At 39.6% G+C, this 18,173-nt stretch overlaps 1 protein-coding gene across 3 annotated transcripts; it reads left to right on the top strand.

Annotated features, from left to right (window-relative positions):
• Nucleotides 1-7,189: 7,189 nt before the first annotated feature.
• On the top strand, nt 7,190-17,766 carry lhx9 (LIM homeobox 9). 3 transcript variants are annotated; one of them, XM_079669621.1, is made up of 5 exons: nt 7,190-7,801; nt 8,752-8,954; nt 9,987-10,342; nt 13,435-13,634; nt 16,780-17,766. In XM_079669621.1, exons 1-5 carry the CDS (start codon nt 7,622-7,624, stop codon nt 16,834-16,836), a joined length of 996 nt encoding a protein of 331 aa, XP_079525747.1. In that variant the 5' UTR covers nt 7,190-7,621; the 3' UTR covers nt 16,837-17,766. The 3 variants fall into 3 exon arrangements, with proteins under 3 accessions (XP_079525747.1, XP_079525746.1, XP_079525745.1); XM_079669620.1 differs by lacking the exon at nt 16,780-17,766 and adding an exon at nt 14,229-16,359 and having other exon boundaries at nt 9,990-10,342; XM_079669619.1 differs by lacking the exon at nt 16,780-17,766 and adding an exon at nt 14,229-16,359 and having other exon boundaries at nt 7,191-7,801.
• The last annotated feature ends 407 nt before the right edge of the window (nt 17,767-18,173 follow it).

Here is an 18,173-nt window from a genome sequence, read left to right as displayed (position 1 = left end):
TCCTGCCAACATTGACAATTATCATATTAAAGTATGTTTGGAAACAGTAAGCATGTTCTTGAGTTGTGCTTTTTTGAAAGCATGTCATTCACTTCCACAATGAGAGAGCATTGAAAAGACAGCCATCTTTTGTATTTGTCTTGCTTATAAATTGGTTTAATAGTCTTTTTTTTGTTTTCAACTTATTAAATTGTGTCTGACAACTTTACAACTGTAATGGCAATCAACCTCATGAACAAATTCATTCTGTTGACTTTGGCTGTATTATGCAATATCATAGAATGATGAAAATTGAAGAAATCTCTCAATAGGCAAATAGCCTATACACCCACATTTGCACACACATGGTATTCCCTCAGTGCAGATGTGCTCTGAAGTTACCACAGCCAACCCGACATGTGAGGTGTTTATTTCAGGCATTTTGGACTGAACATCTCTGACCTTCAGCAGGAACATATGCTGTGCTGGAGCAGAGTGGCAGATAGACCGTGTGCCTTTCTACAGGATGATGGCACTAGCCGCAGAGAAAAAGAGAGCTGTCCAGTTTGGAACTGTGACCAGACAGGCTCTAGTCACAACCAGTTGACAGGCCAAGTAGCCCCTCCCTCACTCAGCCCCCCCACCCCCCCATCCATCTCAAACAGGAACAGCAGCCCTGCGGCCAATGGCCCCGACCACAGTCAGTTACAGTGTCTCCATCACTGTTAGCCAGACCAGCCAGGAACTGACATAGGGTTGGGCGGGGGGGGGGAAACTTGAGTGTCAGCCGTATGATGGCTGAAAGGAACATCAGTCTAAGCAATTGGCCGGGCACTGCTATGTACTTGTTGGTGTGCATGCTCGTGGGTACGTGCATGTGTGTCTTGATATTCAAGCAGCATTTGAGCAGCCCCTACATCAACGTCTGGTCCTGCTACACACACACTGTCAGCTCGCCTCGGGGCAGCAGCCTCCACAGTGGTCATATGGACAACCAGATCCCTGTGGTAGAATTAGTGATAAAAACACACATGGCCACTGAGTGACAGTCAGCGCACCAGATTCCTTTGGACAGACAGGGCTGCAAATAGCACAGAGGAGCAGTTTCTCCTTCAGACCGCAACTGGTGGTCAGGCTCATGCCAGGCCAAGTCGTGGCTGCCAGATGAGCCCAGATAAAAGGAGAGTCAGGGGCAGAAGCAGACACCTAAGTGCCTAGGAACACTTTGCCCTGTTTATTTCTCTCCTGTTTTTACATCAATGCAGGATTTCTTGTCTAACAAGAGAAGGCATGTGATTGCTTTTCTTGTGGCTTTTACACTATTTAACCTCTAACTTGTGATTCCCTCTGACTCACTCTTCAGTGAATGGTTGAAGTAGAAAGAAAGGGAGTGTTTGACAGTATAACAACATATACAAGCATCGCCTTAGTCTTCTGCGCTTTGCCCCATAAGGTTATATAGCGATACAGAACATCCGTCTATTATGTTTCCATGTCCTTTCTAGTGTGGCCAGTTATGGACTAATACGCACACCATTCCCCAGGAGGATACTCTGTCCCCAGAGGAGTTGGTGGGGGGTGTGGAGGTTTGCTTTTGGGGCTGTTCTGGAGGCAGGGAGGGGAGGCAGGCAGCAGTTGGTGTGCAGAGAGCAGAGGCTCAGGCTGGCTAGTTAAGAGCTTCTCTCTCCTATCCTCCATCTGCCAGGGACCGGGGCTGTGATTTGAGCTCCAGCAGAGCAGAGCAAGGAGGAGATCGAAGTAGGGGTGGAGGGAAGAAGGGGATGGGGCGGTGGGCGGTGGGGGGTGGTGTTTGTCAGTGGTAGTAAGGGGGAGCGTTGGTTGGAAGAGAGAGAAAAGAGAAAGTGGAAGGAGCGGGGAGGAGGAGAGGGGGAAAAGTGAGGGAGAAAGAGCTGGGGAGAGAAAATATGGATGGAAATGAAGAAAAAAATAAATGTGTGAGGATTGAGATGCCTCTAAACAGGGATATTTTTGAGTTTTTATATATTATCATTCTAAACCCCCTTTAGAGTTTTAATGCCAGGTGTTGGCTATAAAAACAGAGGTTAAGGCACATTTTACCCATGCTTAGGTTTTTTTTTATATTTCCTTTCCTCATGAAACCATGTCCACTGTGTGTTTGTAAATATTTCCAGGATGTTTCACCCACCCACCCAGGCTCATGTGACTGGTTACATCTTTACAGTGCTTCACTCCTCCCTCTGTTCCTCCTCCTCTACCCCCCCCCCCCTTCCCTCCCTTTCCTTTCCCACTCCTCTCCTTCTCTCCTTCATTCTGTCAGTGTTTAGCCCGTGGTTCCCCGCTGCACAGTGGATCCTGGGAGAGCCTTCCCACCACCTCCTCCTCCTCCTCCTCCTCCTCCTCCTCCTCCTTCTTCCTCGCCTCCTCAGCTCCTATTCTGGCCATGCTCTGGGAGTGACTGAGAGCTCCCTCCACGAGACTGAGTGTCACTTGAGGTGACCCAGAAATGATGACTCCAGATGAACCCTGGATGTGTGGTAATCTAACCACCATGCCCAAGGAGCCAGGCAGCCGTGGAGGCAGGCATCCCGGGCTGATGCAGTGTCTGTGCTCTCCCTGTTGAGCCGAGCTCGCTGCACATCCTGTCTGCGTATCATGCTCCCAGAATGCTGTGTGCACTGTTCGTGTTGTGGTACACAGTGAAATGGATCTCAGTGGCGTTGCATTATTGATGAGATACATTGTGATGTCAGCCCAGGCGGAAGGAGCAAAGCAAAAATGACTGTTAGCAGTATGGCACTGTGTCATTTATGCAAGCATACAGAGGTGTAATTAATTGTCACCCTTTGCTCTCATTGGAGCTAATAGCTTCTATTCACTTGTGTCAATAGAAATCAGTCCATCTATACCTTAATGTGTTATCCAATTGGACAGTGTGAGCAGGTTTAGGGCATCCTGTCCTCTGGATGACCTGTCTTTTTTTATGTTAACATTAAATATATAATTCAGATGGAGGCACCATGCACTTTAAAGTGTTAACATTTTGATATTAATGTTATTATTATTTAACTGCTTGTCCTGTTGTTTAGGTGACTAATAATCTGCCAATGCACAAAGCAAATACACCAACATTATACTGTATATTAGGGAAATTAATGATCAATATTGAAATAAAATAAACATATCCTCTTAGCAGTCAGGAAAAATGAAATCTTTAAAGCATAAACAATATTAATATTTACTAAAAAAAACTGACATTATTAAATGTGGTGAATTTTTCATCAATTTTTTTTTGTATTCATTAGATGTTGCAACATGAGGCAAAATGAGTGTGGATGGTGCCTAGCTCTGTATCCTGCAGTGGGTTATAATATGAAGTTTGTCAGCTGGACTCTGCTGGTGAGTCAGATGGAGAAACATGCATCACAGTTCAGGGGAAACGAAACTTGAACCAAATTATTAAATTATTTTTCATATTGTTGATATGGGGAATTCATTCAATACAACCAGAAAATAGGAATCTAGAGAAAGACACCAGAAAAATAAAGATATAACATATAATGTGTGTACAGATTACATGACGTTGAAATATAATGAATAACATTATAGCCATAGCAAAGGCCTATCACTGCTTGGTGCAGATTTGTCACATTAAATTGGTAAAATTCAGAAATTATTTAGCACCTTATTTATTTTTTATTTGTAGAAAAACACTTTAACAGCACGCTTTGTGTTTCTGTGCTCCATGTCCATGTCAGATTGATTGATGTAGTTTGACTATATAGCTACTTATTTATTCACAAAAACCTCTGCTCTCACACCAATGAAATTACAGCTGTAAGTATTTCAGTTAAATCCCGTATAGCCTAATGAATTCTTGATTGATATGTGTAGTTTATGTTCTTGATCACATCCTTTAACGTTGTTTGCAATATGCGTTCCCAAATAGTCTTTTGGGGTTAGAATAACACTTTACTATTTAAATTCATACAAAACAGCTGTGAAATGCATATCGTTTGAAGGGGGGGAAACACCAGATTTGTCTAATATTACAAAATCCTGCTCTATATAACAGTAGTTCCATTCCATTCTATTTGGCGAATCTAGATTATTTTTATTTTTATTTTACATCACATATTCTAACCTATGAGTAGGCCATTGGCTCATAGCTTCCCATTTTCTTTGCTGTTGCCTGCGTGTGTGGTTGTGTTGAGGGGTTCCTGCATACCGGAGAGGAATATTTAAATGTCTTGTGTTTTAATTGACGCCCGAACTAGAGGAGCTCAGAAACGAGGAACAGCCCCCATCTACCGGCAGCGTGTCCTCTGTCTCCGACACTGCCTCAGTCCGGAGCTGCTCCGCTGCACGCTGCACAGGGATCTCACACTGCCTCAGGTAAGACCTTTTTCCATCTCTGCTTTGGGTAAATAAAAATACAAAGTAGGCCTATGTTTAATAATAAAAAATAAAAAAAACGCGTGAAGCAATGCCCGACTGATCTGAAGCATGATTACGTTCTCCGGTATAAACAAGCATGTGGTAAAACAAAAAGCAAACCCCTCGAATCTCTATATTACACCCTATATTTTTTATTAACGGGCTACGAAATATTACGTAATCATCTTAATATAACCTAACATATGCGTTTGTTGGTGGTATTAAAAGTGCACGTTCAACGGCAGGAACAATATGAATTGACGCCCTTCATTTAAAATAGGTAATAGCTAGTTGTTTTTACTGTTCGCTGCTGAGATTTTATTCTTTTTAATTAATAAAATCCAGGGAGTCATCTTGGATTTACACGCCATTTTAAATATTGTTACCAGTGTTTTTGTTTTTTTACGCGTCAAATATTTTTTAAATGAAGCTCCATACAGTGCATAAACAAGCAGCGTGCATTACGTTTTTAAAAGACTTGGCATGATAAAGCCAGATCACAAATATTAAATTAGGGCCAATCAGTCCCAGTAACTTAACGAATAATGACACTGAACCGTCCAGATGAATTGTCTTCAATTGATTTAGAGCCAGTAATAAAATATGATGGATAACATAACTCAGTTTCTTTATGAATAGGATTCGCTCAGAACACAATTCAAACGATAGGCTACATGCATATTTCCTAATTGATAAAACACTCACATTTTTTCTTAAATGTTTTTGTAAAAGCATGATATTGTGAATTGGCTTTGGTTTATCTAAGATTTTCTAACAAATAACAATATGAACTAAAATATAATAAATATAAAAGCAGTGCTTTAAATGTAGTTGCTGGTAGCCCTAATATCCTAATTAGATACCAAGAAAAGGAAACGAAACAAAACAAAACGAACACAAAAGACAGTATTCCCTCAGCCCCTTGGTGTTCACTGACACATTGTTAAACCCTCTTCAGTCAAATGAAATGTCACTGCTGGAGGCAACGGGTCAAAACACTGTTCTTTATCGACATTAACGATATGTCTTAATAAAAAAATACGTAAACATGTACACACTGTATTTATAGTAGCCTACACAGTGTAATCAAGCCCAGTTTTTGAATTGAGCCGTTCTAATTTCCGTGGAGAAAGAAAACAGCAGAAAGATTAAATATCACACAGAGCTGAGTTGATCGGTCCTCTCAGGGTGTCTTTGTCCAGGTGAAAGAAATCCCTGTGTCCTTTTTGACTCTCCTTTCACCGCTGTCTGGCTGGTGCTGGGACTCTGACAAAGCGCAAATGAACGATATGTCTCCAGAACAGCTGCAGGTCCAGCCCGTACTGGAGGGTCCGAGCATTGTCTCATAGCGCAGTTATCAGGAGGCCTCCAATTAAAGCCAACACAACTTCATGCTGGGGGAGTGGGAGGGTGGGAGGGAGTGCACATGATAATGTAACACGTCTTGAGATGAAGCATCCACACCTGCAAACCCCCCTGAGCCTCAGTAAGCTAAATCTATTAATGGGACCATATAGTCACAGTGAGTCTATTGTTTTATGGCAAAAATCTTCCATCTAGCCATCGACCCTAAGCTGCAAAGGCCCGTGTGCAAGGGAATATTATCTATACAGACTTTGAGCTGCCTCATTTTGGTTTGTTGTCACCGTATTTGGCCTGCATGTTGGACCGTAAAGCCATTCGTTATATTTGCGTTTCAGAGTTTTCACACTCTTTGACACATTTTTGTATAACTCCAAAGACGCCATAACGTATATTATAGGCTAGTCAACTAAATGGAACGCTGATTTCTGAAAATATTCAATTGATTCATAGCTATAAAAGTTCGAATAAATGTGTTTATATTATAAATCATATATGCTGCAAGCTAATGCAGGGAGTTATTTGTGTTTTAATCTGGTTAAATTAAGAGAAAAATGAACTGAAAATACTTGCATATATAATAATAATTCAATTTATTTCAGATTGTTTAATATCTGTCACCGCCCTTTAGCCTATCAATGATAACTGCCCCGCCCCAAACAATACACACACACACACACACACACACACACACACACACACACACACACACACACACACACACACACACACACACGCACACACGCACACACACACACACACACACACACACACAAACACACACACACAAACACACACACAAACACACACTTATTATTATTGTATTTTCCCACCCACCAAACAGCTGATAAAGAAAGAATGAAACACTTAAATCTGTGATTTCTTTAACAGTAAAGCAATTAAAGTGTCTTCAAAGCAGCAATAATTGAATATATTCGGGAGAATCACTTATCCTCATATCTGACTACTTTAATGAAACTCCAAGAATTTAACATAAATGCATGCTATTTTTCATATGTTTAAAATATATTTACACTTAAATGACTGCATTGTAGTTTATGCAACATCCGCATTACTCTCCAGCATCCTCTCCTGTATATGGAGGAATACAAGTAATCAAAATGTCAATACCGTAAAGTAGTGGTCCTTCGCGCAGCCAGAATCGGGAGTTTTTTAGGTAGAGTGACAGCTCTTTGTTGGTGAATAGAAATCAGTGCCGATGGAGAGAGAGAGAGTGAGAGGGGGGAGACACAGAGTATGGAGAGAGAGAGAGGAGAGAGAGAGAGAGAGAGAGAGAGAGAGAGAGAGAGAGAGAGAGAGAGAGAGAGAGAGAGAGAAAGAGAGAAAGAGAGAGTGGGGGGAACTCCTCCTACCAAATTATTCAGACTGGGCAGGCTTTGCTCTCTTCACAAATAGGACACGGTTCTCAAATCCAGGCAGTCCCAACCTGACCTCCAAGCACCAAGGAACCCCTGACTGGGAAACCGGGAGAGAAAAATCACCAAAAAAGAATCAACAAAAACTTTGTGTCATTATTTTTGGCCAGTTTTCACACTGTAGCCCCCTCCCCTCCTCCCTCCCCACCACTTCCACACCGGTGTGTCGCGTCATTTGGACTATATATTTTTCCTCGAGGAGAGACATTCACGGGAAGAAGGAAAAAGCTGGTGCACCACCACCACCTCCTCCTGTCCCACCCATGTTGTAGTTTCTTGGTTCAATTTTCTTCCAGTTGCCTTTGCACTGTGGGGGGAAGCTGATCTGAATCTCTGGGGTTGAGTTGTTGTGTTGTGTGCCTCTCTCAGAGCCTTAGAGCCCGGTTGGATGCGCTGAGAGAGCGGGGCGCAGCGCTGCAGTTCAGTATATGGAAGTTGTGAGCTGCAAGACAGAGGCAGGCAGTTGCAAGTTGCGTCCAGGACCGGGAGCCATGCTTTTCCACGGGATCTCCGGGGATCACATCCAAGGGATCATGGAGGAGATGGAGAGAAGGTCAAAAACCGAGTCGCGTATGGCGAAGGGGATGCAGCTGAACGGAAGAGAGTCGGTAAGTGTCCACCAGTGTTTGAATTCATGTTGAAACTCGTTTTAATAATACTGTTTGAACCACGACTGTGGCACCGTGACACAGGAACAATACAGTTGTTTTGGTCTAAACAGGAGTAGGAGAATTTATCAGTTACTTATTTGTGTTTAATTATGTTCAAATGTTGTAGTCTTTGTCCAAAATTAATTTTCCCTTGTGGAGTGTATTTCGTAATGACAGTTAAAATGTCCTATTTTGTTGTTATAACTTCTCAATAAGGCCTGTTTAAACAAAAATAACTACTCAAAGCAAATTGGCTCCCTATTTACATGCAGTTGTCTCTAAATATATTTGAAACACACAGTTTTACTCTTGACATCAAATAAAACATTGTGGAACAATACATCGTTTTCTGTGGACAAATGTACTGGTTGCAGTTCTGGCAATTATTTATGTAGAATTAACTGTTGTCAATAAGGCATATGTTGTATTTTATTATTATCATTATTATTATTATCATTAATTCTTACATTTTAGTTTTTTTAAATGGAAAATATCCTATATTTACTCTTGTTTTAATAGGCATTTATTCAATAAATATATGTTTGACCCTAACATTGTTACAGTGAATTTATTTTTATTTTTACTTTAATGAACATAAGGATAGGCCTATATTAAACTAAGAAAAATATAAGTTTGGCAAAACAAAAGTATTTAACTCTCCCTAATATTAATTTAATTTTCCTAAGCGTCTTTCATTGACAGTGTGTACCTTAATTGGGGCATGTGAACACACCAAGCCTGCATTTGTTTAACAGCGTGTTTAAAGCTCTTAAAAAGGCCTTTACTTGATCGATTAAACGTTTAATCTCGTGAGCATAAAGCTTCCAAAGGCCTCTGTTTTTACATATGTGTTGAATAAGTCTCTTGACGGGAGTTGCCATGACCTTTTTTCTGTCTCGTTGACTCAGACCATAACTTCCATGAGCCAGGAGAAGCCTGCTCTGTGTGCCGGCTGTGGCGGCAAGATTTCGGACAGATACTACCTCCTGGCCGTGGACAAACAGTGGCACCTGCGGTGTCTCAAATGCTGTGAATGTAAACTAGCGCTGGAGTCAGAGCTTACGTGTTTTGCCAAGGATGGGAGTATCTATTGCAAGGAAGACTACTACAGGTATGAACAATGAAGGTTAACATTTTTAGAAATGTAAAGACGTCTCACGAAAACATTAGTCTCTATAGTGCGCACATCCTCCCAAAGCTGCTGATCGTATAATTAGCCTATATATTTTTAATTTAATTTTAAACCCTTTAATAAACAACGAATTTTAGGGGGAAATATTTTATAGGCTACATACACACTTTTGCCTTTAACCTGGTTCAACAGGCTCTGGTTGTTCATCTTGAATTATGTTTAAGCCTTTAGGTCCAATTAATTCTTATTATTTTCTGAATATAATCATAACAATCTCACAGGGACCTTCGTGGTGTTGATTGGTAAAAATATATGATATTAATTAATACATTTTCTTTGGTTTGAAGTCCAGATGTAATATTTTCCCATGACAATGTGGGAATGTAAACCCTATTAGTTTAAGCCTAACATAAGCAGGAACAAAAGAGCAAATAGTTGTACATGTATATCCTGTTATAAAACGACCCACCTTAGCTTTGTTCGACAACTTCAATGTGGATAATAACGAGTTATATTGATCAGTTAAAAGATAGTCATTTGTGTGTTAATATGCATGTATACAGCCATGCACATGCCTGAATTTTATTTAGAATTCACAATAATAAGAAAACAATATGGTAACAAAAATCATGTTTACCAGGGTTAGCTGTCTCGCCGATACTAATAGGCTACTATACTTCCGCATATTAGCCTTTTGTGTTTAATGTCAGTTACAGTGTCATGAGGTTAGCAAACGCAACTAAGTTTAATCACTGAAACTGTGGACTGTTAGAGAAAATATTTTTATTTCTAGGCCAGATGTGGCTAATAGCTCAGAATCTAAACTCAGTCTATAGCCTTTTATAGGCCTACTGCCAAATACAATAAAGCTGTGGCAGGTATAACTTGTCTCTCAAGACAAGGAAAAAGCATGGTTAGGTTATTTTAGCCTGTTAACGTGCCGGTTATATTTCGGCCCCTGTCCCACTTTGTCTCTTTGTATGAAGAGTCTTGACGATTAATCTGTTCCAGAAGGTTCTCCGTGCAGAGGTGCGCGCGCTGCCACCTCGGGATATCGGCCTCGGAGATGGTGATGCGGGCACGCGACTCCGTGTACCACCTGAGCTGCTTCACGTGCACCACCTGCAACAAGACGCTGAGCACAGGTGACCACTTCGGCATGAAGGACAGCCTGGTGTACTGCCGGCTGCACTTCGAGACGCTGGTGCAGGGACCGGACTATCACCAGCAGCTCAACTTCGCCGAGCTGGCGGCCAAAGGCGGCGGCCTCACCCTGCCTTACTTCAACGGCACCGGGACATCACAGAAGGGGAGGCCGCGCAAGAGAAAGAGCCCGGCCATGGGGATAGATATACCCAGCTACAATGGTGAGCCTCACTTCAAGTCAGCAACAGAAACACACATAGGCCACATAGGCTAGGCTACTATAAAGTTATTATTCTACCCTAATTGTAGCCTTTAACAGTAGGCCTATGTCCTCTTTTACAAAACTTATCACAAAACAAACCGAGCTGTTTAGCTTAGTACACTCTAAGCAGTTCCTCATTATGGGTTGACCCTTTGGAGCCCAAACTGGCAACCTTTTTTCCTGCATTGTGGTTAATGTATTCTTCACTAAAATCTACCAACATGTCTTCTTCATAAATTATTTTTAATGTTCTAAAATACAGCACCAATATGAATACGTTTAGGTAAAATTGGCATCAATTCAATAGATAAATATACGTATTTTTAAATAACCTTTCTGGATGGATTTGTTTCCAGTACGCATAAAATCCTCGCTTTTTTTCTCCAAGACGGTTCCTGAACGCCTCAGCTAGTAGATACACCTTCCACGAATGCATCACTGCTGTAGGCTATGCTAAAGTAGGTGGACTTTGCCTGGGTGCAGCGCCGCCCGCAGCCGTGGGATAATTGATCTGCAGCTTTCTGTCCACGCGTCTTTCACGCCCCGTGCTTGTGCTTTAAACGGTGGCGTGTGTTGCACGGAGAAAGTTCGAAAATTGATATGGTCGTCAACCTTCACTTCGACTTTTACAATTAAGATTAATTTAGGTCAAGAAAAGTGTTTGAACGGGTGTGAAGGGGCTACATTTAGTCTGGTAGGCCGACTGCTACGTAAAAATCGAAGCCAAAGTCAGTGCTTTCACAGTCTTTGACTTTTGTTGGAAGACAGAACAACTGTTTACTATTAGCCTACCAGTCAACATTAAAGGTCTGCTAAGGTTTCATTCAAAATCTCGCATTGAATCGGGTTATAACTGAATGTTATAAACCCCCCCCCCCCCCCCCCCCGTCAGCGTCCCCATTTTGTTGTCTCTTTCTGCGAATTAGTGTTAGGTTGAGAAAGTTTGTCTTTGTGCGTCAAGTTTCCAGTGTTCGTGCTGAATGGGGAGGAATAAGGGTAATCTGCGCGTTAATTGTTCTTCGCTAATTGAAGGTGACGTTGGAATCTCTGCCCTCCTGAGCTGCGGTCAGCCCGGTTCTCACAGCGCCGAGCAGCCCTGTACACCAACCACCCCGGCTCTAAGCCTTGTTATCCACAAACACAAGAGATTATGCAAAACCTAAAGTTCTCATGGATGCCTTAGTAGAAAAATTATCATTGTATTTTTATTTAATAGCACGACATTCCTAACCTACTTCAGCAAAGCGTTTGAATAACATATAATGCAGCCTAAACAGGTAAAAGAACCCACAGAAAAATACATAAAACTCATTAAGAATTCCTTGTGAGTTCATTATCTAGCGCCACAGACACTGTAAAAGGTCCCTGTGGGAATATCATGTTTTACATTTGGTTTACTAAATAAAATAGAATGACGTCGAATATATTTTCAAATTGTAAAAGAGCCACTAAGCTTCTTTAGGTAATGTTAAATGTTCAAAAATGTAGGACCTTATAAAGAATTCAAATCAGCCTGAACTAAAATAAATAGAAACATACAATAAATTATGTATTAACTAAATATGTTTAGTGTTGATATCTTGTCTCTTTTTCCTCTGTTGTTTAGGTTAATGTATTGTTCTGCAGATCAGGAGACTCATATTCATGACAAATAGGAGGAGGTTTTGAGCACATTTGTGTTTGTTTTCACCAGGGAAAGATATGGGTCTACTGAGTATTCCACATCACTCAGTAAAGTTTGTTTGGATATAGAGACCCCTAGTGGGTAATATCTAGTGAAACACAATCCAGTGAAGGCTGGAACAGAGGAACAAAGATGTCAATGATTGTCATATTAATGGTGCGTTTAAGTGTCACAAGAAGAAGCCTTGTATAAAAAAACAAAATGCAGGCCATTACATGTACCCCGAAAATATGCCACACACAATACTGTATGTGTCCCATAGATTGATAATTCTGTGTCTGCCTTATTAAAACTGATTTGTAATATAAGCAATAATTCCTCCTTGAGACACTCTTTGCACTGCATCTTTATGATGAAACTATAGTGTAAGTAACTTCATATTTGATCATCCACTAAAAAAAACATGTGGTCAGCATTGCTGTTACATGGAGACACGAAAATCAATAGAGCCTACTGTATAATTTAGAAATCCTATGCTTATTCTTTGCTGGCTATATTTACTCCCCCGAGGACACAATCTTATACGACCTGCTCTCACATAAATCTTAGATTCTATAGAAGAATTATAATCCATACAAAATATAATTATTTGTATTTTGCTGTATATCTTTGCTGCAATCATTTATTTGAGCTGGAATTTGCTGTTGCAAAAGAATAGAATAATGCAAAAATGATGTCGTACAACATTATGACGAATTATACATTATCTTTTCTTAATGCTGAGATAAATGTTTTCCCCACGCATTGTTGCCACACAAGCATTTTTTTCAGTAGAACCGTTTTAGCATTTCAACGTCTTTAAGTATTTTACACATGCAGTTCTAAGCTATTGACAAATGAGGCCCATTAGTCCTATTAGTATTTGCAAACACAAGCAGAAATAATTCAGCCCGTTCCCATTGTGGTTGAAAAATCTCATACAGATGATACAAAAAACACTAATTGTGACTACTAATTCTTTGCAATACATTTTCGGTTGAATTTCTTAACACTTATTTGTACAATTGCAACTGTTTGTTATGATTATACCAAATATTCCCTACTTTTCCTAAGGGCATATGAAAGATCTGTTAACAAAGCAAGTCAAAGGAAATGCATGAACTTTCCACAAGGTCCACATGAGATCGCCTTAGTCTAATACGCTTTCCTTGCTTAACTGGATGATGTAATTTCAAGAAATCATTAGACACAATTTTGAAATATCCTTATTTAGTAATTTTTCAGTTTTATTTTCAGTTGTTTATTAATTTTTCAGCACAGATAAAATGAACTCTCATGCAAAGTGTCAAAACTAAATGAACATTTATTGCTGTTGTTCCATTCGGGCTCTGATCCTCCCCCTGTGCTCTGCTCTCTGCCCCCCCCAGGCTGTAACGAAAACGACACGGATCACATGGACCGGGAGCAGTCCTACGCTCCAACACAGAAGACCAAACGCATGCGGACGTCCTTCAAGCACCATCAGCTGCGGACAATGAAATCCTACTTTGCCATCAACCACAACCCAGATGCCAAGGACTTAAAGCAACTGGCCCAGAAAACTGGCCTCACTAAGAGAGTTCTACAGGTAAGCACAACGCCATTCCTATTGATCTGATCACCCCATATGTGAGTCTGCACACCACTCCTCCTCCATGTCCCTCTCATTTCACACCAATATTACCATTCAAGTCATCTTTTTGATTTTGTTTGTTTTGTTGGCCCATTTAGTCATTAGATGTATATCCAGGGGTATTACTCAGAAATCTTGTAGATTCTTAAATGTAATATTTCTTGGGAAAGAAAGCAGAAACGTTGTTGATAGGCGTAGAAACATAAGTGTATAAGTGAAGCTGATATTATTATTAATCAGAGTGCACATGCTCTTTTATCTGTGGAACAGAAAATAGTGTAATTCAAATCTCCCAGATAAAACATTCAAAAATAATTTTGATTTGTTGTTCAGGAGCTACCTGGTTCATTGTTATCTGCCCCTTAAGCTCAAATTAATGTATGAAAATTGCAATATAACAATTCATAGACATATGGCAAGGGCAAGTTGATACAGAAATAGCTGTGATAACTTGATATGTAAACTACTGTACAAATGATTTGATACTTTCTTTTTCAAAATTAATCTTAAACGCAAAAAAGTAAAAGCCACATTGGGATTGGTTTGCAGGTTTGGTTCCAAAACGCAAGAGCCAAATTCAGAAGGAACGTTTTGCGACAGGAGAATGGAGGTGTTGATAAGACTGATGGCACCTCACTCCCTCCACCCTCATCTGACAGTGGGGCCATGAGCCCCCCCTCCAGCGCGGCCACACTAACAGACCTGACAAACCCCTCTATCACTGTAGTGACCTCCGTCACCTCTAGTTTGGACAGCCATGATTCGGGGAGCCCTTCACAAACTACCTTGACAAACCTTTTCTAACACGCTATCCCCAACAGACTGTTTTTTTTTTAAATCTGTTTTTCTTTTGTTTTTGTTTTATTTCCTCAATTTACATTTTATTTTTTTAAGTGACACCTTTAAGATACAGCTCCTTGGAAATGAAAGTGCTGTACTGTGTACACAAACAAGAACAACAAGAGCAAGAACAGCAGCGACCACATTAAAACACGAGGACATCTTTTAACGTGTAGCATTTTAAACCGCATGGCAGCCGTGTCTGTAGTTGACTTACAGTTTGCAGAGATTGATTTTGGACGGGACATTTTTGAAGTTGAAGGCATTACAAAATTGTCATGGATCTCACAATTCATCAAAAAAACAAAAACAAACTAAACTTAAAGCTTGTCTGGAAATCTTAATTGATTTGACTTTATTTGTACATTTGTAATGATTTATGATAAAACAAGCCCTTCCTAATTTATGATTAATTGGTGATTTTAAAATACTATGAATATTTTGCGCTGAGAAAATCCTGTATATGTATGCACTGTTTTCGCACTATCCAATTTGAAGATTTATTTTCTGTTTTGGCATCATTTGGGAAATAAACTTGTAGAATGTTCTGTTTATGGGTAACTCCAGAAAACAGGCTTAATATTTCCGCATGTTTCAGTCTTAATGACTGAGTTGGATGGAATCAGACGTGGAGAGATCTCACAGAGCTACATGTAAAACGTCTAAATTGCATTCTAAGCGCCCAACCATCGCAGCTTATATGGCAGCTAGATGCTGAAACCACATAGGTTTTTGTTTTGATTCACAAATCTACTGTGAAAAAGAGAAAACATCTGATCCCACAATCTGTACAGTGGTAACTGTTCAACATGTTATGCAGTCAGTTTGATCATTTGAAATCCGCAGGAGGAATTGGGATCTGAGAACAGTTTATGCACGCTGTTGCAATCGATTGTTTTCATGACAGAGCACTTTTTCAGATTTGTTGGCATCTCAGATTAACCGTAGTCAAATGGATAAATCCTAGTAAACATATCCATAGATCCACAGCTTGACTCAATTGCACAGTGACAATATACTGCCCAGTGAAAAGTGCATTATTGTTTTTATCATGTTGCTCAGGGTAACGATGTGATTTTAAAAGGGAAAAGGAGTCGGGGGAGAAATGAAGTGGTTGCGACGTTGCAGACTAGATTTGTAGAGCTGACATGAACAATAAAAATGACCTCAGATAGGTGGAGTCGCAAGAGGCAGCCAGTGGGAAATCATTGTCCATGTGTTCTCCTTTTTGGCCATATGTATACTTTCTTTAATGACACTTGCCACTGAACAGACCAAAAACATGTTTCTTCTGGCTGAGAGAAAGAGAGAAAAGAAAGAGAGAGCAAATCTTCAATAGAGTTGATACATTTCATTGTGAGCGTCACAATTTGTTCTCTTGTAGAACAAAGTGGTACTCTAGATCTACTTAATGAAGTAGATGCCTAACTCAGTTCTGCTATGTGCCTTATGCTATAACTTGGGAGAAAGTTTGTGATATTCAGGATATATGTGTTCTTTGTTAACTGATTCACATCCTTTTGACGCCTCACTAGTTTTGTACTGTTTTGCATCTTATTTCCGAAGATCTTTTTATGGTGTGTCCTGTTCAAAAGGGGGCAACGATGTCATAGAAAGCATTTGTGCACTCTTTCAGATATAGTTGGGTAATCCAAGAACCTTATATATTGATCTTCGTGTTAATAGTTGAGTACAGTAAGTGTTCTATCAAGATTGTCCATGTTTCCCTGTTTCTTGATAAAGATGGTGTATAGAAACTATTTCCCCCTAAATATTTATGGACCAAACGGTTGTTATATATCTTATTAAATTTGTGTGAATAAAAATACTTTGCTTTAAATGGGTTTTATTTTTCATTACACTTGCCATTTTTGTGTTTTATCTTGAGTACAATTTTCTTTTATCACATCTGCAAATGAGTAAAGCATTCAGTTATTAATGACCAGTTAAACGTCCTCATTTTTGCTCCCATTTTTAATTTCTATTTCCTATTTTATGATGTTTATGGTTTTTAACGTAATGCCCCATGGATTTGCATCTAAACCCTGCAGTCAAAAATATGAATTTGCTTTTTAATGCATGAATATGGCTTTTAAATTTAAATCAAAGGAATGCTGCAAAGCATTTATCAATATATATCTATATTTATATATATTATGCATAACATTGGTAAACCTAAAATGAAGTAAGAGTAATTGCAGACCCAGTAAAGCCAGGTTGCTCTGTAGTTAATATATTCTTACTCTATTATTTCTTTCAGGGAGAACAAATCTTGGGGCATTACAGCCATACATCCCGGCGTTTGAAAATTCCCTAAAGTATTAACAGAAGGGGAAAACTTTGATGGGAATTCCTCACCATTGAAGACAAAGACAATATTAGGATAAGACGTTAGCATATTGAGAACAAATAAACAACCAACATAAAACCTGTTTGAGTTGCAAATGTACAACGGATGATTTTTTTAACAACAATTTGTCCTGAATGTTTGAATCCATCAACGGAGGAGACCCTACAATGTATGCTATTTATGACATCAATGTGAAGAAAAAAATCTTTCTGTATTGGAATGGTATATACACAAAACTGATGATTAAAATGTATTGTAACATAGTAAAAAAAAAAACTGACAGTGCTGCAAAGGATGTAATTACAACAGCAGGAATCCAACCTGACAACAGTGTGAAACAGAGATGCTATGGATGATATTGGTATGCACACACACACACACACACACACACACACACACACACACACACACACACACACACACACACACACACACACACACACACACACACACACACACACACACACACACTACACTACACTACACTACACTACACTACACATGTACTTTTTCCTATTGCCTTGCTCCTAAATAAGCACTATATATAAATTCCTATAATCTTTGTTCTGCAACACACACACTTAGATAAACAAATGCACACACGCTGCACCCCGCCCAAGAATCAGCTTGCTAAATAGAAGTTTTCTTTTGTCACAAGTGTCATTTCGTAAACACATGGCCTCCTTGAAACTCGGCAGCAGGATGCCCATCAAATGTGATGAGTGTATGAAGAGGACTGCAGAGCTGGAGCTTTGCCATCTGGCTGCACAGAGGGAAGGAAGTGAAAAAACAAAGCAGATAAAGAAAAGATTCTCATTTTGCATGCGCTCATCATCTTGCTAACATTTCCTTGAGATGTGTATTATTTCCTTTGATTCATTGTATGATTCATTGTCAGCTGCAAAATAAAGCATATGAAAATGATTTCCCTGATGCCACTATAGTACCTCACAGTGGAAAAACACTCCTATAGATTATATTACATTTGTTTTCTTCTATAAATGTATCATAAAACAATTTCAGTTAGATTTAGAACAATAGTCACACATTTGCAGAAATAGCTACATTGTATTTGCCAGTTTAATTGAATAACGTAGCAAAAAATGAACAACAGAATGAACAAACTGTAATTGGCATAACGTTGTTAACAGTTAGTTGTTTGGCAGTTTCACTACTTAGTATGAATGCTGGTATGTAATTGAAAGAAGGTGTGTTGTGGAACGACAAAAAAAGAAAAGAAAGAAATCTGAAGCTACATGGGGACCAGTAAACAGGCTGGTGTTGAATTCCAACAATGTGGGAAA

The sequence above is a fragment of the Notothenia rossii genome, assembly GCF_949606895.1.
Source record: "Notothenia rossii genome assembly, chromosome: 1".
In the NCBI taxonomy this organism is placed as follows: Eukaryota; Metazoa; Chordata; class Actinopteri; order Perciformes; family Nototheniidae; genus Notothenia; species Notothenia rossii.
The sequence above is the reverse complement of the archived record's forward strand: the minus strand, read 5'-3'. Positions and strand labels throughout refer to the sequence as shown.